The 22,280-nt window shown below is 36.1% G+C and overlaps 1 protein-coding gene across 12 annotated transcripts in view; it reads right to left on the bottom strand.

The window, feature by feature from the left end:
- RBMS3 (RNA binding motif single stranded interacting protein 3) overlaps nucleotides 1-22,280 on the bottom strand; it is a 758,821-nt gene that overhangs the window by 298,703 nt on the left and 437,838 nt on the right. For 11 of the 12 annotated variants that reach the window (XM_032259567.1, XM_032259558.1, XM_032259610.1 and 8 more), the window contains one exon: nucleotides 1,213-1,370. In XM_032259567.1, the coding sequence (XP_032115458.1) occupies nucleotides 1,213-1,370 (158 nt within the window). Of the gene's footprint in view, nucleotides 1-1,212; nucleotides 1,371-9,867; nucleotides 9,961-22,280 lie in introns of those variants that run through there. The other variant, XM_032259646.1, reaches the window with a different exon arrangement.

Raw genomic sequence — 22,280 nt, 5'->3', positions numbered from 1 at the left:
GAGATGGAGTCTTGCTCTGTTGCCCAGGCTGGAGTGCAATGGCACAATCTCGGCTCACCACAACCTATGCCTTCTGGGTTCAAGTGATTCTCCTGCCTCAGCCTCCCAAGTAGCTGGGACTACAGGCGCATGCCACCAGACCCAGATACTTTTTGTATTTTTAGTAGAGATGGGGTTTCGCTACATTGGTCAGGCTGGTCTCGAGCTCCTGACCTCATGATCCGCCTGCCTTGGCCTCCCAAAGTGCTGGGATTACAGGCATGAGCCATCACGCCCAGCCTTGGAATGGTATTTCAAGTGATAGCAGAGTTAATCCTCGATGAACAAACTTGTCTGCAATGGGCTGACTTCCACGTAATACTTAACATCCATCCATTCATCCATGTTAAATCAACTGGAAACACACGTAAACGTACCAAGCCACAGAGACAAGACTTTTATTTTTCTTCATTGCCATTGAGCAGCTTCTTTTACTCTGTGGTTTCTTTAGCTTTGTTTTTTCATGAAAGCACAGCAGGTACAACCATTTAAACTCCATTGCTGGCTGTTATCCTCTTTTGTAAACATTCCTTCAAAGTCAAAATGAAAACTACTCTTTCTTTTCTTACAATCAAAGGAATACATTTTTTTCCCCTGTTCTGCCTAAAATATCAAAAACACATAACCAGGGCCTCTTAAATGCAAATGGCTTTTTGACCTCCCTTGTATATCTGGGTTCTTTGGGCCTTCTCAATAATTCTTCTTTCTCTAAATGTTTCCTTTCTTTTATTTGCTCTTTACTGAGAAATGCTAGCACGCTTTTTTGGAAATCAATGAAAAAACATTGAGATGCTTTGTTCACCACATGGGCTCTTCTGCTTTGGGGTAGTGGGCATTTATTATCTCTGTCAGGTATTGGCAGCATCTGATTTTGTTGATCTATAGGCACAGAAAGGACTGGAAACTGAGTATGTATGTTATTATGACTCAAGACACATAAACTCATTATGCCTACATTTTAACAAGCACAACTTATTTATAATTATATTGAAATTCTATAGCTCCAAGCAAAGGTACAGAGGGAGACAGATTTGATAAGTTACTTTTAATTTGTTTTTTGTTTTTTGGTTTTTTTTTGCATATTCTATTGCTAAGAGCTCTAGTACTAAAAAGGAATGGAATTGAAAAGGAACACTGAGGAAGGATCGATAACATATAAAGCAAGAATTTTACCTGGCAAAGCCGACACCTCTGCTGACTCCATTAGCGTCTCTTAGAATTCTTGTGGAAATGACATGTCCAAAGGGCTTCAGCATGTTCTCAAGTTCCTGCTCATCCATAGAAATGGGGAGATTTGAGATGTATAGGTTTGTTGGGTCTTGCTCTTGTTGCTAAGAGAAGGAAAGAAACAAGGGCAGTAAGTTCTGAATAGTGAGAAGCATTACACAAATGGAGAAACTTTTGTTTAAACTGCAATCTAGATTATAATCTCCAAAGTGCTCTTGAAAGTGCTTTCACTAGGGGCATTACTTCTTTTTACCAATGCCTCGTCTTGTGCAGAATGTTTATCATAGACACAATGATAAACGAAAGGCAAGCTCTCTGTCCATCCTTCCGTAGAAAGACTAATAAACTTTTACTGCAATTGAACTAAGGCAAATGTGTATACATTTTTTATTACCGTTACGTACTCCTTCTATAATTTTCACTGTTACTACCATCACAATTAGTTATTGATATTGTATTTAGTGAGTTCATAATATATAAGCATTGTTCCAAACACTTAACGTGCATTATTTCATTCAATATTTTTAACAGATATAATTATTTTATAGATGACAAAATTGATCTCTAACTTATCAAAGGTACAAGCTCATAAGTGCCAAACTCAGGGCTGAAATCGAGGCCTGTCACCAAAGTCCATGGCATTTATTGCTCTGGTCTACTGCCTTCCACTAGACGAATGAGTCTCAAAGTATAGTCCCAGAAATGCAACATCAGCCTTAGCTTCACCTGGGAACTTATCGGGAACACAATTTTTCAGGCCCCACCACAGAACTACTGAAGCAGAATCTCAGAATGGGCCAAGAAATCTGTGTTTTGACAAGCCCTCCAGGTGATCCTGATGACTTAGCTTAAGTTTGAGAATTGCTGTCCTAGACTAAGCCTAAATATTTATATACAAATACAATTATGATGTCTATTATTTCCTAATTCATCAGCAATAATGCTTAAATAAGTTTTGCTAAATGGAATGGGAAACCAAACCACGATGGCTAGCATTATTTCTATGTGTATCAATTTTCTCTATTTTATATAATAAATTAATAATTTAGAACTTAGTTGTATTTATGTCTCAAATAAAACACAGTCAAAAACTTGATGGACTAGTCATTAATATCAAAAACCAAATATTTAATTGAACTATTATATTTTAAGCAAAACAAAAACCTTAACTTCAAGAATAAGCCAGAGATTAAATTAGAAAAAGAAATCCTGAAGTCTATAGGAAATGGCATTATGTAACAGTAAAATATCTTTTGTGAAAAGATGATATCATATTATCAGATCTTTATGGATTTAAAACCAATAAATAAGTACAATAAACAAGAATCCAAATATTGTTTCAGGTCAAGAAATAATTTTTGTATGCAACTAAAGTCCTGTATTTTTAACAACTCAAAATATTCAGATAGGTTGCAATATTTTATTAAAACTTGGAGTGAATATGATGTATTATTAGTTTCATTTTAAACATAGTTGACTTTTCAAGCTTTTTGGTATCATGGGAAATAGCAAAAAATAAAATATAATTAATCTGGAAAAGATGACTAGAGCCTTAATATTTAGGAATAGTTTACATAAGGAGACTGAGTGAAGTCAGTCTTTTTCTCTCTCTGTCACAGACATACACATAAACACACACACAGACACATCCATAGAAACACACACAAACACGCACAAATCCATAGAAACACACACACACACACACACACACCATCACCACTACCATCATCACTACCATCACCAATCCACCAATAACTGTCATGGTCCTAGAGAAAAAAAACAGATAATATTATTCTTTAAATGGTTTTGATCTTGTTTGTGTTTTTTGTGGGGTGGTAAATAAAAAATGACATTTCAGCTACATAATAATGAACCTTATCTACATATAACTTCCAATGTTCATATTATTTCACCATTCATCATTTAATTTTAATCTTCACATTGTTGCTCCAAAGGTAGTTTGGCAAATATCACTACACGTACTGGATAATGAGGAAATGGAGACATGAAAGATTCACCATCTGGCCCAAGGGCAATCTAATAATTAGTGACAGGGTTAAAATTAGATTTAGTGACTAATTTTCCTATCTTCTAGCTCAGTGCATTATCTACCAGTCCAATGTTTCTCAAGCTTCAATTATTTGAAATACCAAATCTTAGAAATTCTTGCCAGTCGTAAAGTTTTTCTAAATAAACATACCTCTGGGGCTTAAACAAATCTATTTGAAAAGATAACTTTATGTTGTTACCATAGCTGAAAAGCCAGTATTACTTGCCATAAATAGAAAGTTACTGTAAAAGCAGTGAACAAATTAATGTTTTCAAATTATAGCTAGGTAGTGTTTGCAGAAGGCTTTGGAGCTCCTGCTTGACTCTCTGTTGCAAAGAGAATTCATAATGAATGGAAGGGTTAGAAGCACACTAGCACCAGATTGAGTCTTTTTACTGGGAAGAATCAGAATCCCAAAAGAATTGAGAAAGGAACAATTTTCTTGTGATGTGATTTCTGAGTCCCCCATGTCTAGAACGACTCAAGTTCTATGAGAAATACATGCCCCACAGCTTTACAGTTCCTCATCAGCCCAGAGCTTACCAATGAGTGGGCCACAGCATATGACAGTCCTATGAATGCGTTGGAATTTGCTCAGTATTCAATAGCCCTTTGCCCTTGATCAGGTTAATAATCACAACCTGTGGCAATGTCCCAGGGTACTGTACAGATATTAGAATTTTTCTCCAGGTACCAGTGCACCAGTTTATCCAAATTCAAAGTCATTTCCATATTCCCTAAATATTGAATGCACTGCAGCTGCCCAAAATGGTGTACCATAAACACGCAGAGCTTAGTACATAAGGGATTGCCTGGTAAGCTATTTTATGAATCCAAATTCAAACAACAAGGCCAACTCTTTAATTTGTATTCAGAGACAGTAGCACATTGGACAGTGTCATTCCTTAATTTGTATTCACAGAAAGAATATGGCATTGGGAAGTGTTATTTAAGTAATTCTGTCTTTTGAAATGAAGGCAGCATTAGTCTTGAATATATTGGTTGAAAATAGAATTTAAGTTATGGATGGAATAAACTTTAAAATAGTATATACATCTATATTTTTGCTTTTAATTTATGTATCAGGTGTATGTAAATGGATGGTCATTTTCAAAAGATTCACTGGCACTATGAAACAAAAAGCACTTTCTTTTTAATTTTCCAGAAAGGTTTTTCACAGCGTAACTGCAATTTAAAAGATCTTTTTATAATTTTTTTCATAACTTATATTTTTATGGACACAGCTCCCGAATGGACCTACGATGTCATCTTATCCAATCTTATCACTTAACAGATGGAAAAAAGCAGAAGCTAGTGGTGAGATTATGACATGCCCAAGACCACTTAGCTAGAGGAACAGCTAGAAATAGAGTATTTTATATTTAATCTTTTGTTACTGCCACTTTACAACACTGACTTTATTCTTAAAATTGAATGAGTAATAAAAAGCAGGTTGTAGTTCAAAAGAATATCAGTACAGACAAAAATAAATACATTTGAGTTCCTTGTTTTGTTTAGTTTTGCCTATTCGTCAATAAGCTTGGGGTAAAGAGTGAAGGCTATGATCAAAGAGTTCCTAGCCTTACCTAATATTCTACACATAGTCATTGAATGAATAATGTGCTGTGTATATTAGATTGTAAAACTATATGACTATGATTCATACATCTATTACATTTAACTGTCCGTGTCACTATACTCCCGCATTTTGGTTTGTTTCTACATTTTTTCATCTGTACATGGATTTCTTAGTTTATTATTTAGTTTTATCTAAAAGTTCATTTAAAAAAAGTTAGAAAATATCTTTTTTATTGTTAATAGGAGCCCAGGTCTGTCATTTTAAGTAAAAATATGTAAATAATTTATTTTCCCTGAAATTACTTCCTTTTCCTCAGATTTTTAAGGTATGGATGCTGCCAAAATAAGATTTATCAGCATTCATTTGCTTTTTAGCAATTTAAACAATTTCAGAACTTCAGAACATTTCAAGGTGGCTAACCAAATGAATACTTGTAGAGGACAAGGAAACACTGCCCTATCTAGATCAAAGGTTACATCTGGTGTGTTTTTGAATATGCATTATGGCCATTATACAATCACAGTTCTGAAAAGGACTATTAGTAGAACACAATTTTAAACTTAAAAACAATATGACAACATTCACATTTGATTGAATGACACTTAAATGCTCAGGAAGTAGCTGCAGTACTAGCACTAAATTGAGATTTTGGGGTAATTTTTTAAACTACCTGGAGTGAGAACTATTTTTATTTCCAATATGCCATGGATCAATATATTTGTAGAGTATAAGAAAAATAAGTAGAAAATAAAATAAAAAGATATGCAAAATGCCAGTTCCAACTTTTTATTATCACATTCAACAGACACCAAATTACATATTGGATTAGACATTATGATAATGTCAATTGTTATAAAAGATTTTAAATGCTTCCTCTCAATTTCCACACATATTTCATTGTGAACAAGTAGCAGGTGGTATAACAAACTTTGATTAGAACTGCTTTATGGGAATATATTCCTATTATTTCCTTTCCTAATGGAGCACCCTATGGGTCTCAGTAAGTGAGTAGTACTTGCTTACTTTATATGCTATCGAGTCCTTTTTAAAAAACATTTTTAATTGGCATATAATAATCGTACAAATGTATGTGGTACAAAGTGAAATTCTGATATGCAAATACAATGTGTAATGATTGAATCAGGGTAATTAGCATATTCATAACCTCAAACATTTATTATTTGTTTTGGGAACATTCAAACTCCTTTATTCCAGCTATTTCAAAACATGCAATAATTTATTTTTAAGTATGGTCACTCTGCAGTGCCATAGAACACTAGAGCTTATTTATCCTATCTAGCTGTAATGTTGTACCTACTTATTGATTGAAAGATACACACATACCCCCTTCCTGCTACCCTTTGCAGACTCTAGTCACCACAATTCTACTCTCCACTTCCATGAGTTTAACTTTTTAGTTCCTACATATGAGTAAGAATAGGTGGTATTTATTTTTCTGTGTGCCTGCTTGTTTCACTTAACATAATATCCTCCAGGTCCATCTATGCTGTCATGCATGACAGATTTTTATTCTTTTTCATGACTAAATAGTACTCCACTGTGTGTATATGTGCACACACACTGAATTGTTAAATGGTGCTATAAAAATTGGATATCTGCATATAGAATAATGAAACTAGACCCCTATCATTCACCATATACAAAAATCAACTCAAAATCTTGAAATGGTTTAAATGTAAGACCCAAAAACTGTAAAACTACAAGAAGACAACATAAAGGAAAGGGTTTGGGATATTGGTCTGGACAAAGATTTTTTTGTGGATAAGACTTCAAAAGCACAAGCAACAAAAGCAAAAATGGACAAATGGGACTGTATCCAACTAAAAGGAAGCCATCAACAGAGTAAGGAGACAACCTGCAGAATGGGAGAAAATATTTGCAAACTATTCATCCACCAAGGGATTAACAAACAGAATATACAAATAACTCAACTCACCATCAAGAGCATAAATAATCTGATTAAATAAAAGCAAATAACTTCACTAGACATTTCTCCAAAGAGGATATACAATGGCTGAAAGATATATAAAAAATATACTCAAAATCACCAATCGGCAAGGAAATGCAAATCAAAACCACAATGATGTATCATCTCACCCCATTAGAATGCCTATTATCAGAAAAAGACAAAAAATCACCAGTGCTGGTAAGGATGTCAAAAAAAGGAAACTTATACACTTTTAGTTGGAATGCAAATTAGTATACCCATTATGGAAGACAGCGTGAGAGTCCTCAGAAAACGAAAAATAATACTACCATGTGACTCAACAATCCCATTACTAAGTATCCAAAGAGAAGGAAATAAGCATATCAAACAGATGCGTGCACCTCCATGTTTGTTCCAAGCCCTTTTAAATCACAACATTGCATATAATCAATTTATAGAATTGTTTTAACTATTGGGTGAAAAAGTGCCATTTCAAGATGAATTATCCTGAGCAGTCATGACAAAACTTTCAGAAACACCCAAAAGAGGTGTGAAACAACTCTAAAACACGCATGTAACTATAGATTTAAAAAAAAAAAAACACTGAGGGGTAAGGATATATTGACTAAAGATAATAATATGACCTTATATAGAGCACAGTTTTGGTATTTGAAATGTTTCGGGTCATTTTATATCATGTGGCCTTTATCTACCTCGTAAGGTGGATAGGGAAAGAGTTAGTATCCCAAAGACGCAAAGGAGAAAATTAGGTCTGATATCTTAAGCAGGTTACCAGAGTCACATGGCTAGTAAGTGAATTAGCAATATCATAAGTAATACTGTCTGACTCTTGATGTAGTACTTTTTACTACACTACACCAATTTTAGAGATTGCCTGTAAATATCGTTATTCATGACTCTTACTTGTAGAAAAGAAACTTAATGTGGATACAAAGGAGCAAGATTTTTTTTTAATGGAACAGTCTATTTTAAATGCTGCAGCAATTTAAAAAGTAATAATAACTGGCCAGGTGCAGTGGCTCACGCCTGTAATCCCAGCACTTTGGGAGGCTGAGTTGGGCAGATAACAAGGTCAGGAGTTCGAGACCAGCCTGATCAACATGGTAAAACTTTGTCTCTACTAAAAATACAAAAATTAGCCAGGCGCTGTAGCAGGTACTTGTAATCCCAGCTACTCAGGAAGCTGAGACAGGAGAATCATTTGAATCCAGGAGGTAGAGGTTGGCATGAGCTGAGACCACTCCACTGTACTCCAGCCTGGGTGACAGAGCGAGACTCCATCTTAAAAAAAAAAAAAAAAAAACCCAAAAAACAGACAAAAAAAACTGCATGTTTTTTTTCTTATTCTGAAAACCAGGAATCAGAGCATTCCATGTTAACAAACTGCCCTAAAGGCATCAGATATTTTGGAATTAGCTTAATACTAATTTGAACAAAAATGCTCTCACTTTTCTGGTGCCCGTTACTGCACCTCTATGAGAACTGAAGGATGTTTCGGCCATGCTTGCTTCACTATTACATATTTGTGTGATAGTTAATTTTATATGTCAACTTGACTAAGCCACAGTGTGACCAGGTTGGTCGAACATTTTCTGGGTGTTTCTAGGGGGCTGATTTTGCATGAGTTTAACATTTAAACTGATATACTGTGTGAAGTAGAATGCTCTCCTAAATATGGGTGACCCTCATCCAATCAGTTCAAGACCTGAATAAAAGAAAAAGCCTGATCCTCCCAGAGTTAAGAAAGGCCTCCTCCTATCTGACTGCCTTTGAGCTGGGACTTTATTTTCCTGACTTCAGACCCTGACTGAAATGTCAGCCCTTCCCGAGTCTTGAACTTGACCACCTGTAGACTGGAACAACTGTGTGGGCTCTCCTAGGACTCCAGCTACCAAGGTAAGATCCTGGGACTTATCAGCCTCTATAATTTCATGAGTCAAGTCCATATGATAAAGAGTGGGGGGGGAGATGGAGAGATGTGGGGGAAAGAGGAAAAAAGAAAGAGGGGGAGAAGGAGGAGAGGGACAGATGGAGGGAGAGGAAAAAAGAGGTAGTGAGAGACTAAGGGAATGGGAGGGAGGGACAGAGGGAGAGACAGGGAGAGGGAGACATGGGGAGACAGAGGGACATATGGAGGGGCAGAGGAAGAGAGGGAGATGGACAGAGGGACAGAGAGAGACTTGCAGGGGGTAGAGAGACAGAGAATGAGGGAGAGGGAGAAAGAGACATCCTATTGGTTCTGTTTCTCTGGAGAATCCTGACTAATACAATGTGTTAGTTTTGTCAGATATGTATTACTATAAAAAAATAAGGACATATGCTCAGCTCTGACCTTCCCACTAGGACTTCTGCATTCCCTGGGCACAAAGCCAGTGTCTCTGACCAGGCAAAGTAAAATGCCTTACCTCAGGATAGGTACTCCAGAAGCAAACATCCAAGGTAATGCATTAAAGACCAAAATGCATTAAAGAGTAAAGAAGAGCTGCAAAGAAGAAGGCTGTCACCTTTAAATGGTGCCTAAAAACATGCCCTCTGTCGTTTGCTAAGTAGTGAAGGTGGTTCTGTATTTTCAATTTCCTTCTGTCTCTACTAAAAGAGAAAAGGAGATTTCTCTTGCTAGTTCTGCATGGTAATTCAGTTAGAGGAAGGTGACTGCAAATTTTTCCTTCCAAAGCAAAAATAAGAAAAATTTCCCTAAAATAAGAAACAATAAGAACAATGTCCCCAAGGGAAGACTTTTTTAAAAAGAAGCATTTAATTAAGCACAGCATCAGCAACTGGAATTCATGTCCTCAAGTTCAATTGGAAAGTTTAATTCTGGAGAACAAACTCAGCAGAGACCTGATTGTCAAACAATGCCCAGTGTTGAACCACTGATCATTTGGGCTGTTCTTCAAGGCTTGGGCTGGCTTTTATTTCTAGATGAATTGAGCAGCCTTGAACTGAGTTGGACAGTGAATATTCCATGAGGATCTCCAGTCCTTATGACTACATTTGAGTTACCTGTGGTCCTGGAAGAGGTGGCCAGGTCGGATCCCTGGTTTTCCTTGACTTCTTCGGCCACATGCACCTCATGAACTTGAGCTCAGTATCACCAGTTATCAGCCCTGATGTGATGATTTCTCCTGTGAGAAAATGCTAAATTAACATTTTACAATATTGAGATCTCTCTATAGTTTTATTATAATATATTACTATATCACAAATAATTATTGTTTTGTACTCATAGTCCTGATGGTCAAAAATGAGAACAGGAAAAAAAACTATAGAGAACTACTCAATATTGTAAACAAATCTCACATTTTCTCAAAGTCTAATTCATTGTTTAGAAAGGATTTCCCTAGGAATGTCTGTTTTGTCCGCCTGCTATGAACTCTGAAATAGAAAGCTGTAACTGATTTGTCGATGAAGACAGACTGTGATGCTTCGAACAATTATGAGACTATGGAAATGGCATGAAGACAGCCATAAGTTTATGATGAAATACTACTAATTTCCTTCTGAAACAATCACCACAACACACACAAATATAGAATAGATGCAAAACATTTTTATATATTCTACCTAGAATATGACAGCTTAGACTGGCTGAGGCTCACTCAGATCTACCTCTGGTAAACACACACAAATGTACGATTGAGACGTAAAAGATGTTAGGGGCATTGAGTTCCACTCAAGGACAACCATTCTCATTGTAGTCTATTGACACCCCTCAGAACACAGCACAAATGATGACTTCTGGAATTACGCAACAGAGCTCATGTGACAAACACCATGTCACATATATGAAGGCTGCCTAATAAAATATAAGATACCATTAAACTTAAATTTCTGATGAACAACAAACACTATTTTCTAGTATATCACGAATAATGCATGGGACATACTTGTACTAAAAATATTCAAGGCCATTAAGATTAATGTTAATATCATTTTATATAAACTATTTGTCATTTTTAAATGGTATCTCATGTTTTTAAATGGTATTTCATGATGAGCATGAAAATTAAAATTTAAAATGTAAAAACCACTGACATCCATTAAACCCTAAAACAATGACAATCATCAATTTGGGCTGACTATATAAGTATGTATTTACATTTTAATAAAAAGGATTTTGTTCACAGTCCTCTAGAAAACTTTGAGTGGCACAAGCTGTAAACATGTAATGACACGGTAGCCCTGACAGCAACTGGTTATTAACATTTCTCAGCAAATTTCCTGACTGATAAATGGAGATAATGATACTAATAACCTCAAAGGGTTATTGTAGAAATTCAATGTTATGATACACTAAAAATTTAGCAGAGTTCCAGGAATATAGAAGCTCAGTAAATCACTATTATTTGCATAATTTTTGTTACATGAGGAAATTTAGAAAATTTTAAGAGGACAGCTACTAAATATAAGTCATGTTCATTAAAGAACAATTATCTCTATTTAGAACGTGTCCCAATGTGTTTCTCATAGGTGTAACTTACTGGATGTTATATTAAATTATGTGGAGGCAGGCGTATTACGTGGAGAATCAAGAAGTATATTACAGGGTGGGAAACATAACACTGTTTCTATCATTTGTGAGCTACACAGATTAAGGATTTATTACTGGGCTCATTAATCAAAACTGTGTGGCTTTTTTTTTTTTAAAGGAGCAATTCCATGGTTCAAGTCAATTAGCCCACCAAAGCTATTACACCGAAGAAGCTGCAATGTTAGTCAGACTTCCCTGGGAGTATTTAGAGCATAAAATAAATGCTATTATTCAGGAGATACAGAATTGCTAAGCTTCTTAAATTCATACAATTGGGAACCTGCAGTACATTAAAATGCTGAAACTCATTAAGAGCCTTTTTTTCCTCAGCTTTAGAGTCACTGGCATCCTCAGCACTGTTAAGAACCATAAAATGCTCCTGGCTTCCAAGGAGAGGAGGACTTCTGCTCTTTCAGCTCCACCTCAATGAATCACTGAGGCAGAACCAGCACCCAACCTTAGAAGCAGCAACAGATTCTGCTAGATTATCCTAATATTGGAATAGGACAACAATATTAGCTAATATGTTATATAAGAGCAGAGAAAAATGCAACTCATGCATAACTGATCATTTACCTTCTTAGAGCTCTATTCAAACTCTCTGAACATCTGCATATTTAATGTCATTAATGATTTTAACTCATATAATAAAGTAACAATCTATGAGTTCCTTCTGATATAAGTGAATTACTAAAGAGGGAAAAGATACATTTGTACTTAAAGTATAATAAAAACTAATAAACGTAGAAGGGATGTTGACATTAATAAAATCACCACATGGCCCCCCAATAGTAATAATTTATTTAGGTTAGAATGATCAGTGTGTGTAAAAACTAGTGAGTGAGGCTGGACATGGTGGCTCACGCCTGTAATCCCAGCATTTTGGCAGGCCAGTGTGGGTGGATCGCCTGAAGTTAGGAGTTGAAACCAGCCTGGCCTGCATAGCGAAACCTCGACTCAATTAAAAATAGAAAAAATTAGCTGGGCGTGGTGGTGTGCCCCTGTAATCCCAACTATTCGGGAGGCTAAGGCAAGAGAATCACTTGAACCTGGAGGCGGCGGTTCCAGTGAGCCAAGATTGCACCATTGCACTCTAGCCTGGGCAACAAGGGTGAAACTCTGTCTCATAAAAAAGGAAAACAAACAAACAAACAAACATAAAAAAATACTAGTGAGTAAAAGTTTGATAGGAACTAGGAAATAAGCATCAATCGAATAATCTCCCTGCAAGACATTTCTTAATTACAAGGGGGAAAACTGTAACATTTTTCTGGAGATATTTGACAAACATCACTGTAAACAAGTGATCAAAGTAGTATCAGCAGAATGGGATGAATGAGGACCTTGTGCCCCTCAATATGACACATGGAGAAGGACATCACATCACTGTGGCATTCCTTTCACCTAATCATCGAAACACATCACATAGATCTAAGGAGGGGGATGTTCTACATAATAGTTGGCCTATAATCTTCAAAAATGTCAAGATGAAGAAAGACAGGAGAATGACTGCAGATTAAAGGACACTAAGAGACATATGAATGTAACATTTGATCCTGGATTCAATCCTAGGTCCCAAACCCTCCCCCACAAAAAATTTTTTATTTATTATAAAGGACATCCATGGAATAACACAAAATTCAACTAAGTTCTATAGATTAGACATTTCTATTGTGCCAGTGTTAATTTCCTGATGTTGATGATTTCACTGTTGTTATGTAAATGAATGACTTTGTTATTAGGACATATAACCAAACTTTTTTATGGATACAGGGCATCATATCCTTAATTTACTCTCAAACATGTTAAAATAATAATGTATATATTAATAGAGAAAATGAGAAAGCAAATGTAACAGATGTTAATAAGTGGGAAATCTGGGTGAAAAGCATTATTGTATTTTTGCAACATTTTTATAAGTTTGAAATTATTCAAAGATAACAATGAAAACACTGAAAAAATAAGCCATTAATATTGATAGCCAAAATCCAAAAATATAAAAGTATTTATCATATGTACTTTAGCTTACAAAAGAAATTTAAGACACTCTACATTTTGTGTCTTGCATTCAAACTGCACTCCCTTGAGACAGAAAGAATACAAAACATGAAATTCAGCATCTGCTTCTCCTAATATCGTACAATTATCATACTAAACAGTACCTTGGACAGTGTCTACTTGATTAGTTGATTTGTTTACCACTCACTCATGATCTCCACTACAGGTTTTAGGCAACGTTTCTGCTTAGGTGATTAAACAGTGAGAATGAAGATGTAGATTCAAACTGGATTCCCGGCATCAATAGGCAATTGTAAATAAAAGAAGAGCCAGATAAATTCTCTTTAATTGCAGATATATTTCTCTTCTACTATCCCCAGGCTCACCGGCTCTGCCAGATTTTCTTCTCATAATGTAGCCTATATATGCACTTTCAGAATTATTTCATAGCTTCGTGACTTTACAACTCATCCATAACATGGAATAAGGCAGTGGCTACTATCTTAGAGAAATGGATAGACTTGTGATCCTGAAACAGGGCAATTTTCCCCTCAGAGGACTGCTGGCAGTATCTGGAGACATTTTTATTTCTAACAACTGCACAGAAGGGGCTGCGACTGGCATTCTCCACGCACAGGAATGCCTCCTACAACAAAGAATTATCTGTGAAAGAATCTGTCATGCCAAGTTTGATATACCCTAGTATTAGACCACTTGAGAGGAAAGAAAAAAAATACACATACAATGTTATATATTTGTTGTTATGTAGTTATGACATCACCATATATCATATATTAATATACATAAGGCTTCCAATGTTGAGTTGGGTATATTTATTATTAAAGAGTCCTTTACATTTATGCCAGGATATAATGAGGTATACATGCCTCTGTTACAGTTTGAGTACAAATGTTAAGCCAAATACGTTTTAAAATTACATAAAAGCATAATTCAATTAACCAACATAATTCAATTAAAATATTAATTTAGTATCATAGATAATGTTACTTTGCCAAATCCAAATTGCCGCTTTCGGTGTGAATCTGCTAGTATCTGCTGTGACACTAAATATTTTGGAAATTGATAGGCTGTATACTTTGTGCCACATGACATTCTGATTCTTCTGCTACTTTTTCTATAAAAGCTTCATGTGAGTGTAGCTTGCCAGGGTAACAGCTTGCATTTGGTTTAAAAGTATCATTTACTTATTTAGTCCGCCTCTTTTCTCTTTCCTTCCTCATTAGCCCCAGACAATGACAATAGGCCTCTTTGGCACCAGATATTACAGACACAGACAGGGACATCAACCAGTCCTTGAGATGATCTCAAATATGCTTTCATATTTTTTCAAAGAATACTATAGAATGAAAAGTCACATATATATCACACACACACACACACACACACACACACACACACACACACTCTTACAGGGAACTCATGAATTCTTAAAAATTATTTCCACACACTTTAGTGAGAACAATGCCAATACAACAAAAAACTGCCAGGGATTTGCATGGGTGATTTATCTGCTTTCAAATCCAAAAGCACTTAACATATTATTTCGGTATATGTTTGTATATAGAAACACATGCATACCTATGTAGACCCTATCATTCCAGACTAATGAGTTCACCTCCTTGAGGTTTTATTTCATGGTCAGTTAAAAGAGTACTGCTACTACCATCAGGTTACTGTAAAGACTAAATGGACACTTTGTAAATGTTAGTGTCTTTCCTTCTCTTCCTGTTAATTGGCTGTACACATTTACTGGGTTCCTGTCTATATTTTCTTCTCAAGTAAATAAGAAAATACTTACAATGACTACATATGATACAATTTACATAGAAAAAGGATTGATGAATTTCAGTTTTACTAAAAGGTACTACAAAATTCATAGAATTCAAAACATTTTCAAGGAAGGTGGAAAGGCCAAGTTTCTCAGGCAAGAAAGAGCTCCCTGCATTCTGGGTAAATAAAAAAGCGCAGTGTGGGTGCAACAGAAGAAGCTAGTGGGTAACGGCATGAAGTGACTTTCAAAAGGTAGGCAGGGGCCAGATCACATAGAGCCTTGCGGGCTAGGTGGATCTACATACTGTGAATTGGGATTACGCTAAGTACAATGAGACGACATTGATGAATTATAGTGAGGAAAGACAAAATCTGATTTGCTTAAAAAATAAATGTATGCGTAAGAAAATACAGGGCTAAGAAACAGAGCAGAGTTCCAATTAGGTGGGAAGCTTTTGTAGTGGATGAGGAGAGTCCTTCTGGATATATTAGTAAAGATAGTTATAAAGAAAAGTGGATTAAGGAATCTGTTTTACAAGTAAAGTCTACCCATTCTGATGCATAGAATTCGAGGAATTTGAGAAAGGAAGGTCCAAGGATGATCTCAGGGTTTTGACATTTGCATCTTTGCCCACACAGTTCCTATTCACTGTCACAGAAGATAGACCATCAAATGTGAGGGGGGAAATTTACAACTCTCTTTTGAATATTTTAAGTTTGATATAACCACTAAATATCTAGGTTTGCAATGTGACTCATCTAGTTTCAACTAATAAGAGTGGCGACGATCTCTATGTATAAACACTCAGGAACCCCAGAATATCCTAAGTCTTGCATTGCAGGCTTTGTTTGGCTCAGCATAGTCATGGAACTGAGCAGACAAGAAGCATATTCTCTTTACAAGTAAAAACATGAACGTATTGCATCATAAAATACTCCCTGGGGCCAAGGCTCCTGAATGATAACCATGGTAAGAAAAGACTTTCCCAAGGTCTCAAGGCAAATTTATAGCTGGAAATTAGATTACCTCAGCTCCTGGTTCAATGTCTTATCTTGTAGAAAGCTTTTTAGTCTTCTATAAGGAACATTTTCACAATGCACAAGTTTCTTTCACATTGTTTCATTTTAGAACCACGAACTCAAAGCCTGATTTGTGAATCAATAAGACCCGGGGAATCACCGGAAATGGAGAGCCTTAGGTCCCACCCCAGACATACTAAATCAGATCTACATTTTAACATGATCCAGTGATTCATGTGTACATAAAAGCTTGAGAAGCAAAAATCACTCTTTGTTTTATGGAGGAATATTTAGCATACCTCTATGTTCACACAGTAAAATGAAGACAAAAGTTGGCATTGTATTCACTTAAGTGATTACCTAGCCCACTCTAATATTCAGGGAGGAAACCTGTCATTAAAAACAAAAACAATGTGTACATATACTGACTTGAAAATGTATCCAAGGTACATCGTTATATTTTTTTGAAAGACTAGTTGAAGAACAGCATGCAGGTCAGGATTGCAGAGGCTCCTGGTATGCTGCAACACATCTCCTTGGCCCCCCTGATTACAACAGAACTGTGGTGGAGAATCACAGACTGTTGCCAGTTCCATATCCAGCATGTGCCGAGTCTCTCTGCCCTGCTTTTTCCAAAGCTGCAGAAGGTTGCTCAGCTATGCACACATGCAACCCAAGTTGCAGGGGAGTTAACACTCTGGGGCAACCTCCAACCAATGGGGTATGGAAGTTGAACAACAAATGCTCCAGACTCTTCATCTTGGTGCATTCTACATGGTTCCTCAGAGTTTCCAGCTGAACTAAGCTCCAATTACTCACGGCCAAAACTTGCTTAATAGAACATGATTTTTGGAAATTTTTCCCATCCCTGTCTTAATTTCCCTACTCCTTTACTTCTGTTTTCATGGATCACTTCCAAAATAAGCTTAAAGCCCTCAAATTTTTGCTCAGAGGCTTCTTTGAACAAAAACTGCAATACTATTTAAAAAGTGTACGCAATACAGACATCTGATATATAGAAGTATATAGCCTTGAATGTACATGTGTGGATAGAGAAAGATCAAAAAGTCTACATAGGAAAATGATAATGTTTGTGTCTGGGGGCAGAATGACAGGAGAATTTTATTTCAGATATTTTTGTATTTTTATCATTAATATTATTGATTTATATTTTAATAAACTTAAAAAGAAGGAAAAAGTAAAAAAAAAATCAGGAAAAAAGATCCTTTAATCTCTATACTAAAGATTGGAAACCAAATGTCAGTGTGTACTACAAAATTACATAACCAGAACTGTCATTGATGATTGTCCTTCTGTGGCTTCCATTTACCATGAGAATCTGGCTGACAATGACAATAGGTCTCTTTACAAAGCATGGCCATTCATGATCTTTATGAATTTTTTTCCCTGAGAAATACAAAATGCCTGCAGCAAAATCTGATGTTAATGATGCAGAAAAGCCACGGGGCATAATGAAGAGATCTAAATGGGTTATTATCAATTCGCCACACAGCTAAATCATTTTTCTGCTTTTCCTCCTACTGCATTTTGAAGTTTACAATAGAATCGCTGAGCTGAATTTTACTACTTATGAGGTAAATAAGAGAATTTTAAGAGTTCAAGCTCCACATTTCTGCACAATTCTAATGCATCAATGGCTTCATTACTGTATACACTGAATAATTGTGCTACTCCAAATATGTTAATAGATTTTTAAAAATTAGCAACCCAGTCATTGGACTCTGGTTTAAAAGATACTGATTCATATAGACATGAAGGAAAGTAGGATCTCATGGTTTTGTCAAAAATTTTATTTTAATGCTAGCAGTTTATAATTCATATTTTAGGACTACTTGGGTTAGAAAAAGGGACAGAAGAAGAGAAGGGAGAATGTGGTAACTACAGAAATGAATGCATATGGTTAATACAATTTATAGATGATAAAATTATACTTGACTAGAAGTAAAGAGAAAGTGTGGCAAGAAAGAAAACAAAAGCAAAAACTACAATAACATCAAAAGAAGAGTGTGAATAATAAGCAAAAAGTAACTCTAGTAATGGTGACAACCCTTTATTAATCACTTACTACGTACTGAGCACTGTGCCTAGCATTACCTTTAATACTTAGATAGCCTCCAATGTCAGTATTATTGTCATCACTGTTTTGCAGAGGTGGCAACTAAGGCTGTGAGTGGGTAAAGGACCTGCTTCAAATCACATAGCTACCAGTCAAGGTTCAAACTAAGGTAATCACTCTATAATGCAAACTCTTAAAGGATACCAGACTTCCACCAGTAAAATAACTTGTGCTACTCCCGAAATATATGCATCAAAATCAAATGCTATGGCTAAAATAAAAAATGTATTGTAGATGTATAACATATATATGTGCGTGTATGTGTAATACATATGCTTGCATATGTGCTATAATGATTATAACTAGCTGACTTACTCTACCAGCCATAAACATTATTTACCAAGAAAGAAACAAATTAGAATACACTGACTTAGACTATTAACTAAGTTTCCACAAACCTAGAATCTAACAGCGTAAGTGGGACGGAAACAATTAATGGAAAAGGAATATGTAGATGCCTTCTTTGTCTGCATCCATTATAACACTTGAAGCAAAACTGGAAATAAGTAAGTATTGTACACAAGGGGAATATTTCATTTACTGTACTTATCTATAACAGGGAATCTTGTAGTTATAAAAAATGATTCTTAACGTTTTAATAAAAGGATAATGGCAGTGTTACAAAGTTATCATCTGGGAAAAGCAGGGAAAAAATTGTGTGTTGGCACATAATACTCTCGCACAGAAAAGCACAAGAAGGAAACCACATCAAATTTTAAATAATGGTTATCTGTGGGTGGTGGCACCAAGAATGTACTCCTTTCTTCTTTCTTATTTATCTATGGTTTCAAATTTTTTAACATAGAATTAGACTTGCAGTTTTAGCAAAAGAATTAATATCAATTCAGAGCTTATTTTACTCGTTGTTTGTTTTACAATGCTATGTAAGTGTCTTTTGCTTTTCAACACCATTGTATGGTGATAAGCAAATATTTTGACCCAGTTACTTCTGCCCAGATATCTTAATTCTGGTAACTGTGTGTGTATATCTAGAGGATACATTTCTAGCAGAATTATTAGATCAAAGGAATTACACATTTAATGTGATTTAGGTATTTCTCTAAATTTGTACGAACTTATACCTCTACCAACAACATGTAAAAGTCCCATTTTCCTCACACACACACTGTAGCAGTGTGACCCATCTTCTTAATCTTTGCCAGCCTATTTGCTGAATTCAAGAGCCACCTGTGTCTCCATCTCTTTGAGTCACTGAAATTCAAATGTGATATTTTAAGACATCCCTGCCCCTTTTTTTTACCTTCACAGAAATAATATGGCAGAGCAAAACATGAAAAGGCATCAAAGGGTAATCAGACCCATTTGGTATTTGTGCAGGTCACGTGAGCGTATACCTGGAAGGAGTGTGCACAAACATGATAAGGCATTGAGGCACTAAATTGGACAATCCCCTCACTGAACACTTACAATGTCTCGGCAGGTAGTATACCCTGAACAAAATGATTTGTCACTAGAGAATAGGCTTCATGCTTTTACCTCTGACATTGAGATTGGTTTTTTCACTTCTCCGTTACCAGGTCTATGAAATGAAGTTAATCAGAAAAACAGCCATTCTTGGGCAAAGAAGATTATGGTAGTTTCACATTGAACATACAGGGGAGTTCTCCAAGGGGAGACACAATCAATAGGATTCACTATTGAAATTTATGCTTAGTCACATGGTTGGAAGTGATTAAGCACTGATTCCAGGGAAGTAACAGCAGATATATTTGATCTGCTTGGCTTAAATTGTAGGCAGAAATTTGGGGGGAGTGTGAAAAGTTCCAGTTATAAAAAAGATGCAATATGTTATACAGAGAAAAGAGCACACGATTTGAGTTACAAAAACTCATTTTACTAATTTAACCAGTTGCTAAGTCTCTCTAATCTCACTTTTCTCAGCCATGAATGAAGCATGTTATACCAATATCACAGAGATGCTGGCAAATTAGATATGGACATTTATGAAATGCCCAGAGAATGCGTGGCAAATATGAATACCCCTGAGGTAGCCCCTGAATTTCACGTTAGTTCTTTCAAGAAATAAATCTTGCCTGACTGGAGGACATCACTTTACAATTCATAAAGGACAGGGAAATCACTTTCTGGAATATATCTTCAAACCACAATTTCAAACAAAACCACTAATTGGATAGGAGTTAGGGGCACAAAGAAGAATGCATTTATCTTCAAGAAGCTGTTGCTTTTATTTTTTCCAAGAAATTAAGAACATTGTCTATTGTCTATGAGGGATGAAACTACACAAGATCCCCTTGTGTTTTATGACATGGAAAATAGATAGCTTACCACCCAAATAATCAGACTAAGGCCCAGGAAATAAAAAGATTTGCCTCCAGGCCTGTAACTGCTAACTGCTGTCATATTCATTATGGGCCAAGTTTCTAAAAAAGCCCACTCAACATTGACTTCCTCTTTTCAGAGCTATTATTTGAGAGAGAGAGAGAGAGAGAGAGAGAGAGTGTGTGTGTGTGTGTGTGTGTGTGTGTGTGTGTGTGTGTGTGTTTGTACATGTGTGCACATGCATCTGTAAATATCTAAACTGTTTTCTACAACCTAATCCTACCTTACATGTTAAATGGGAAAAAACACAAAGTAATTTACTCCACTTGCTCTTTGTGCTTCTAGGAAGACGACAGCTAAATATTCACTCTCATCTGTATCTGTCTTCCTTCTCTTACCTGTGATCCCTATGAGGTTATGTTACCAAGTCTCATGGTTTTAAATTCCATCTGTAAGTCATATGTCCAATCCTGTCCTTTTCCTTAGTCTCCAGACTCATATATGTGGCTATCTATTCAACATTTGGATGTCTCATAGATATACACACAGATGTCCCATCCCACACCTAACTTACTCTTTCCCAGCCGGTCTTATACATGGTGACTTTAACCCATCTGTTGCTTAGGCCATAAAACTTGAAGTCATCTTTGACTCTTCTCTTTGATACTTCACATTCAAATAAATCGTGAAATAATTCAAATTAAAGGACACATTAAATCTTTTAATTCTACCTTCAGAATTGCTCAGCATTTAACCATTTCTTCATGTATACACCGCTGCTCATGGGTTCTAGATTATTACCACAGCCTCCTGACCGGTCTCCCCTGCTTCCGTGCTTGCCCACTGATGGTGCCGTCTCAGCACAGCAAATTTGAATAATTCTTTTGAAACTGTAAATTATATCCTATCACTTTCTTGCATAAAATCTACAGTGACTTTCCATCTCGCTCAGAATGAAAACAGACGTCCATAAAATAATTTGCAAGACCCTGCCCTACTCTGTTTCCTCCTTGACCTCATCTCCTATTAATTTCTCCTGGCTTATTTTACTCCAGCCACTGAGGTTTCCTTGCTGTTCATCAAACACCCCAGGCATGTTTCTGCACCTGATGTTCCTTCTGCTTTAGAGTCATATTTCTCCAGGAAACCACATGGCTCTCTTGCTCAGATCTTTGAAAACAATCTTTGAAAAATATCACCTTCTCAGAAAGGCCACCCCTCACCACTTTTGTACACATACACCATCTTACCCCTTTGACATGCTTTAACTTTCTCCAGAATAATGTGGTACCATGTGGCTTACTATATAATTTTTATTATTTTGTTGACTTTCTTCCTCGTGAAGGAACAAGCTTCAGAAATATAGGATATTTGCCTGCTTTGTTCATTGATGTGGCCCCAGCCCCTAGAAGAGATCCTGGCACATAGTGGGTGCTCAATAAATATTTGTTAAAGAATAGTTCTCTCCTCCTTCCTCCTTCCTCCCTTCTTCTTCCTCCTCCTCCTCCTCTTCTTCTTTCTTCCTCTTCTTCTTCTTTCCTTCCTTCCTTCCTCCCTCCCTCCCTCCCTCCCTTCTTCCTTCTTTCCTTCCCTCTCTCTTTCTCTCTCTCTTTCTTTCTCTCTCTCTCTCTCTCTCCC

Source organism: Sapajus apella, unplaced genomic scaffold (assembly GCF_009761245.1).
Source record: "Sapajus apella isolate SASKATOON/1434 unplaced genomic scaffold, GSC_monkey_1.0 scaffold4, whole genome shotgun sequence".
Taxonomy (NCBI): domain Eukaryota; kingdom Metazoa; phylum Chordata; class Mammalia; order Primates; family Cebidae; genus Sapajus; species Sapajus apella.
This window is presented reverse-complemented; position numbering and strand designations above follow the sequence as displayed.